At 20.7% G+C, this 7,530-nt stretch overlaps 1 protein-coding gene across 1 annotated transcript; it reads left to right on the top strand.

Annotated features, from left to right (window-relative positions):
* Positions 1–330: 330 nt before the first annotated feature.
* On the top strand, positions 331–2,378 carry LOC105368094 (UPF0536 protein C12orf66). Its single transcript, XM_011507001.1, has 9 exons — positions 331–533; positions 598–744; positions 817–968; positions 1,070–1,210; positions 1,293–1,431; positions 1,501–1,694; positions 1,768–1,918; positions 1,989–2,099; positions 2,170–2,378. Exons 1-9 carry the CDS (start codon positions 453–455, stop codon positions 2,341–2,343), a joined length of 1,290 nt encoding a protein of 429 aa, XP_011505303.1. The 5' UTR covers positions 331–452; the 3' UTR covers positions 2,344–2,378.
* The last annotated feature ends 5,152 nt before the right edge of the window (positions 2,379–7,530 follow it).

Genomic DNA, 7,530 nt, shown 5'->3' on the forward strand with positions numbered 1-7,530 from the left:
TGCAAGACATCATCGACCACGTGGAATTCAAAAAAAAGAATGAATTTAGTAAAATTTGTAGTTTGTTTCTTACTTGTATATTTATGCATATATGAACAATTTTGTATTGATATGCTTTAACTGAAAGAAATATGCTAAGAAATATATTCAGATTTACGTTTTGTAAATTTAAACTGTACTTTATAAGTATTAAATATACTATGTACATTAATTTATGAAAACTTAATGTAATTTAAGGAAATTTAAGCTTAACTGATAAATTTAAATTTTGAATATTTGAATTTGTCAAAAAATAGTATAACATGTACCATTTTCTTAGATTAGTTTTGATTTATATAATTGTTTGATATTGTAGTTACAGTAAATAACATATTTATATTTAAAATGATGCTGAATACGTCAATATGGAAAAGAATTCACATATATTATTTTGTTAAAACTATTTTTTAAAGATGGATCACGAAGAAGAGTTTTTAAATACATTTTTTACCCAAATTACTCAACTTTATTTTGATAAGGCTAAAGAATCAGTGGTAGGTTATCTTGTAAAGTACATTAATCTTGGAACATTTAATTAAAAATATAATATTTTTATAGGAAAAAGAACGAGAATTATGGCGAACAACACAAATGGGACCATGGGGAATGCTGCTTATGCATCTCCCACAAATAGCAGTCACAGAGCGTTCATATGTTGATTTAGGATTTCTACACACTAAAAATAAAGGATTTCTCAGAAAAGATGTACAAATTTATTTATTTATATAAATTACATTATTACTTCATTTATTTTATCTAAAATTTAACATTTTCTAGAATTCATTAAAAACAATGTACGAGTCCTTAAAATCTGATTTAAAAAGAGTAGAAGAAATGACAAGGGGTACAAATACAATTGGAGCAACAGTAGCCGAAATCTCTAATCAATTATGTCAATTTATTACAGCACGAATTCAATTAATTGAATTGTATGTATTTTAAAATATTTCAAAATTTAATATATTTGTTTTTATTATAAATATTTAAATTATGATTCATTAATCTACTAAATATAATTATTTTATTATAGCTATGAAAAGATGTATAATATGAGTATAAACAATAAAGTAATGCGACACCAAGATTTATTAATGTCTATAGAAGGAATTATTGATTGTCATTCACTTTCATGTTCACACTTTTCTTTAAATACTATTAAAGCATCTTTAACGTAAGAAAATTCATTTAAAAATTAATATTTATATAACTTATTTTAATAGAATATATATGTTAAATATATAATATTACTTCAGATTGGAGTGTGAAATATTATTACAATTAATAAAATCATACATTGAAATACAAAATTGGAAATTTTTACCATCTCTTATGGCTTTATATGGAGCTCAAGCTAGAATGTTAGCTTGGGAAAGAATATTACAAAATAGAGAAGTATTTATATAAACTTAATAATACTATGATTGTTCTAATTTAAACAGTATTAAATCTATTTTTTATTAGACATGGAAACTTGGATTTGGAGCAACATTTTTAAAAGCAAATCAACAGCCTGCACTTTACCAATGGTTATTAAAACTAAGAAGTGCTATATTGGCTAAATTTTCTTTTTACTTTCATACAACATTGAGTCAACAAACAAGTTCTAGCGAAATGAGAAATATTATGAGCAAACAAACAATAGATTATTATTACAAGTATATTTACTAATAGTTTTGAAATATATGTGTGATAATAAGTGTAAACGTTAAATTAAAAACAATTTTTTAGATTACAAATTTTCCAAAGAAAATATGATATAGTAGCAGTCTGTATTGTTTTTGATTTACGAGGTATGCAGGATTCTGGACCAGGATATCAACATCCAAAGAGAGAAATTGAAAATGTAGAAAATTTTACGATGGTCATTAGTATTCCTCAAGTAAATTATTTATCAGTTTAATTTTTAAACAAACAAATTTATAAAAAAATTAAAGATTATTACTTTATAGCTTTTCTGTCAAAAACCATTTATTCACTGGAGCAATATTAAGATGTTTATAAAAGAACGTTATGCAGATCTTAAATTAATGGATAAAGTAATATTTAATAGAGATCAAAATGTAAGAATTACCAAAATTATTTATTTTTTAAAAAACTTATTCAAGTTTGTATAAATTATTTTACTTATAGGATGTCTGGATATATGCTATGTGTAATGTGGATCCTCACATGACCTTTATGGTTGTATATGAGAAAGGTAGTAAACAGAGTGATAAAGATGTTCACATAATGACATTCATAACTGATATTTGTATGCAAATGAGATGTAATAAAGTTTTTGAAAGTCTGAAATTAGCTAAGTAGAGTATATGATTATATTTATCTAAAATAAAAATATATAAATGAAATAAACTTCAAAATTAACTTTATTTTAAGCATAAAAATAAGTAAAATCAATGCCTTCATATTTTTAAAAAAATTTAATTTTATTAAAATAAATATATGAATATAAATCAAATTACGAGATATTAATAATTCAATCAATAATATATATCAATTAATTAAAAAATTGTATAATCAATATAATAATATACAAATTAATACATTATTGTCATTTTGTATTTGCAAATTCAATTTACTTCACACAGCCTCTAGGTGTATGTTTTAATTGTTTTGGGTATTAAAATCAATTTTCCAAAAGTGGATTTAATACATATTGATTGAATACATGATTTGCTATGTGAATATAAATTACCCATGGTAGACATGAATAATGATTTCCTATTGGTTAATATACAATAAATTTATATTATTACATTGTTAATTTTTATTTAGAATAAAATTTATAACTCTTTTTATAATTTCTTAATTAATGTTTTATTTATATTATTTGTACTTGTACATATGTGAATAAAATTTTAATTTGACATTTATATTACTTTACATCTTTCCTATTTATTAATAATAAAAATGTTTTTGTATTATCGGGTGTTCGGATGCTCATTTATCTTGATTAACATAGCAAGCTTTTAAGTTTGATGTCTATTGAGATGTGATGTTTTGTTTAACTGTTGATAATGGTAAAAATAAAAATGAAGTTCATAGTATATATAATTTTTCTGGTTATTATAATATAATTATAATAAAATCATTCTGGAAATTATCTGCTCATGATATATATTATTTTTCACTAATATAAAAGTAATGTGCGCAAATTTTAAATAAGATAAGTTATATATCTATTATAATGAATGTGCTTGCGTCCATAGTACGATACGCATTTTAAGGTTTGATAACGCGCTTATAAATTATAATTTATTATAAATTGTTATTAAAAAACAGTAGTAATTAATTATTTTATTTTATATAAAAAGAGATAAACAAATTTTATCATGTTATAATTTATCGTACTACATCAAAGTTTGATTTACTACAAAATAATTTTCCTTTTTCTTCAAGATAAAAATTGAACTAATTATAAAAAAATTATTATAATCAATTCTTTTATTAATTTCCTTGCATCCCTAAGAATTTAACTTACAAATTGAACATAAACATCAAAATTATTACCAATATAATATTCCATAAAAAAGTCTTAATATAATTCGTACAGTAACTTATAGAATTTATGTTAAAAAATAGTGATTACTTGGTATGATACTTAAAAAAAACTTGTCTTTGTAAAATAAAGAATTAATAATAAAATGTATAATTTAAAAATGTTCTATAATTTCATGGAAAATTAAAACTACACAAATTTTGATACTAATAAAAATTTAATTTAATAACATAACTATCAAAAATAATAATTTCAATCATCACTTGAAATTAAACTAAAAATGATTGAGGTAATAAATATAATAAAAATATACTATAATATATACATATATAATAATAAATAAATAAATATATATAATAAAATAAATAAAAATAACTATAATAAAAACTTCTATATTTAAAATTACGTTGATTGTATAAATATAACTTCAGAAAAATTATAGAATTTAACTTCTACGTTAAAATTGAACTAATCACAACATATAAATATATATTTTACTATTTGTCCTGTAATAATACAAATTTTTAAATAAAATTAAACTAAAAACAGATAAAAAATTCATGGAGTTAACATTAATTTGATCGTAAAATAATAACTTTCCTATCGCCGTTACCAAAACCACTGATGATACGCCGAAAAAGAAACTATGATGATTAATACCAAATATGAATAACTAAAGTGTTTAATATATTGCAAAGTGTCAACTTCTAATTCAATATAAACATACTGAATATAGTAGAGAGTTTCATTCCTTTGTATTTTTCTTTATAAATTTTACAGTATGAGAAATATGTGGTAATTATGTCATAATGAAGATGAAATGATATGATTAATTAGGAACCTCAAAGTATGTAGCGAAAAGAGGAGATTTATATATTGACTATATTACGGTATAGTAAAGTAGCTCTCTCGATTGTACCTTGTATCAAAGAATAAAAGATAAAAGAGGAAACTTATAGGAAACTGTAAAGAATCTTGGTTCGAACTGACAATTCGAATAAATATTAAAGTATAATTTAGATAAATAAAAATCATCATTAAACGCTAAATTTTTTAATTTATTGACAGCATTTACTTTATTTATTATGTTATAGTTCATTTAGAAAAATTTGTATTTTTTTGTAAGTTTTATGAAAAAAAAACATTGGAAGATAAGATATTTATTAAGTTCATTCATTTTTTTCTTGACAGTAATTATATAAAAATTAATGTCATTTTAGTCAATATTAAATAAGGTTAATATTTCTAGATTGGAATTTGTAGATTTTACTTAATATACTTAAAAAATATTACCATAACTTAAGTACTAATCTAAGTAATTTAAGGCTTAATACACTTAAAAGGTGCTTGAATAGTGGCCATAATATTTCATGTAATGCGTAGTAACAATTCATTGTTAATTTAACTAAATTTTCGTTATAAAATGCGTTTGTGTTAGCTATACTAAAAAAAAACTAATCGTTATTATATGAAAAGAGTTAGCAAAAATAATGTCTATGTTTCCACCAGTATTTTGATTTATGTACTGATTCACTATATAGTTCATTCATTCAAATAAACATAAAATTCATTAAAAATATAAAAATTTTAAATATGAATGTTTAAATTTACAATAATAACTTTCATATTTAATACAAAATATAAATGTAATTTTATACTTTATTAAAATTATATAAAAAGACCATAGTATAAATAAGTATTTTTCAAAGTAGTAATAGAAATAATATTAATATTTATAGTAATAAGCTTATCTGTAATAATAAAAACACTATGTTAATATCTTGTATAAACTTGTAATATGTTAACGCTTAGTTTGGATAGTTATTCATTTTAATTACTCTTATCAAATTTTGAAATATGCATAGCCTATTTTTAATTAATTCAGAGATTTTTTTGATAATACCTTTCTACTAATATTTACCTTTTTCATTTAAGTATTTAAATTAGCGGCTATATGAACTACTAAATTAAAATTAGCTTCTCTTATTAGGTAACTTTTGAGAAGACTACGATTTCTAAATTCGGGAAATGAAGCTGAATTAGTTGATTAAACATAGTGTGAATTAAGATAAATAAAATATAATATTATACAATATAAAATATAATAATATACAATAGAATATATCGTTACAAAAATAATAGAATGTATTTATAATTTAATATAACAACATATTAAATTTCAAAGAAAATACATGATATGAAATTATGAAATTTGAATGTAAGCCGATTAATTTACGCTGTATGAAATACATATAAATTGTTTATATATCATAGAAAACTTTATTCTAAAAATTAATGTCTCTAAGTAGTAATTGGATAATACTAATTAAATAGATAATAGATATAACTTTTATAAAATGTAGCATATATCTTATTTAATTAACAAAATTATATTACTACATTTTATATGATCATCTTTAATAAGTATTTTTTACTTATTGATATAAACAATTCGAAATAAATGTAATAATCTTTTAAACTTGATATATAAAAATAAATATATGAATAATACCAAAACCTCATAAGAATCAATATAAATAATAAATCATGCATATAATAGAGGAAAATAAAATAAAGTGTAGAATTATATAATCTAATATAAATTTCAAACAAAAAAATATAAGGAAGCAAGTTATTTCAAACAATATATCATATGTTAGACCATTCATTAATAAATTAAACTATAAATAAATTAATAATTTATAAATTAACATGGCCCTCTAATCGGCATAATCTAAATTTTTCAATTATATAATTGGACAAGCCAACAAGTTAGATGTAATTGAGAATTCTGTTAAAAATGTTGTAAAATTAATTATATTTTACTAATATTATAAAATCTTCCATAAAGGAACATAAATGTTGTTTCTTTATTAATGGATTTTATTTATATATTTTTATTTCACATAGATACGTTTTAGTAAAAGAATATTACTTATTAATTATTAATTTCTGTTTTCCTTTTAATAATATATTTATCCAAACTTTTTACGTGGATATCTTCAATATCTTCATTAATAACTTTAAAATTGTTAGATATAAAAATACTTGACAATGTTCTATCAACTATTGAAACTGTAAATTCTTTTAAAAATATATATTATATATATATTTATATAACATATTGAACAAAAAATAAAAACTAACTGTCGATGTATAGTATGACAATTTAATGCTAAAAAACTGCTAAGCCTTTTTATTTTCTCTTCACCGCTGATTTTATATATTTTTCATAACTTCATGGAATTTATGTATTTCTTCCATGACTCCTACATAATCTTTTATCAGATATTTTATTACTAATTGAATTACTTCTGCAATCATAATTAGAATTATTGTACGAGTTAATCTATGATGATAGTTTAAATTTAATCAAATGCCTTAATTTCTTAGATGTATTCTTCTATTATTTCTTAGATGAAATAAATTTAATGTATACGGCAAGTATTCGTACCACTTATTTTCAAAAATTCAATGTTTTAGATATGTTTATTATACATAATTTTAAATTTATATCCTCTTTATATTGCAATGTAGAACTAAATTTTAACTATAATAGCTTATTTGTTGATAATAAATTCATGCAGGCTAGTTTATATTATTTTTCTTTTTAAATACATTTTCGTGCATACTATATACTTTATGAAAGTACATACAATTATAAATTTAAAATTAGCGCCGTTTGACATACTATTATAGTATTTATAAAATTGGTTGTTTTATTTATATAAACAAATTTTATAAAAATGAAAGCAATTTATAAGTTTTCTATTACGAATAAAAATCTTGACTACAAATTTTTATTCTATATTTATAATAGACCAAATGATACAAGATTCAAATGTAAATTTGAGGAACGAACGAAATATATTTTTAAATTTGAACCAGAAGGCATTTTAGATCCTACTAGAAATTTCATGTCCAAAATCTGAACATATATAATACAGATTAAATTTTGAATAAATAAAGAGATAATATTTTATTCATTAATA

Source organism: Ceratosolen solmsi, unplaced genomic scaffold (assembly GCF_000503995.2).
Source record: "Ceratosolen solmsi marchali unplaced genomic scaffold, CerSol_1.0 scaffold6, whole genome shotgun sequence".
NCBI classification, from domain to species: Eukaryota; Metazoa; Arthropoda; class Insecta; order Hymenoptera; family Agaonidae; genus Ceratosolen; species Ceratosolen solmsi.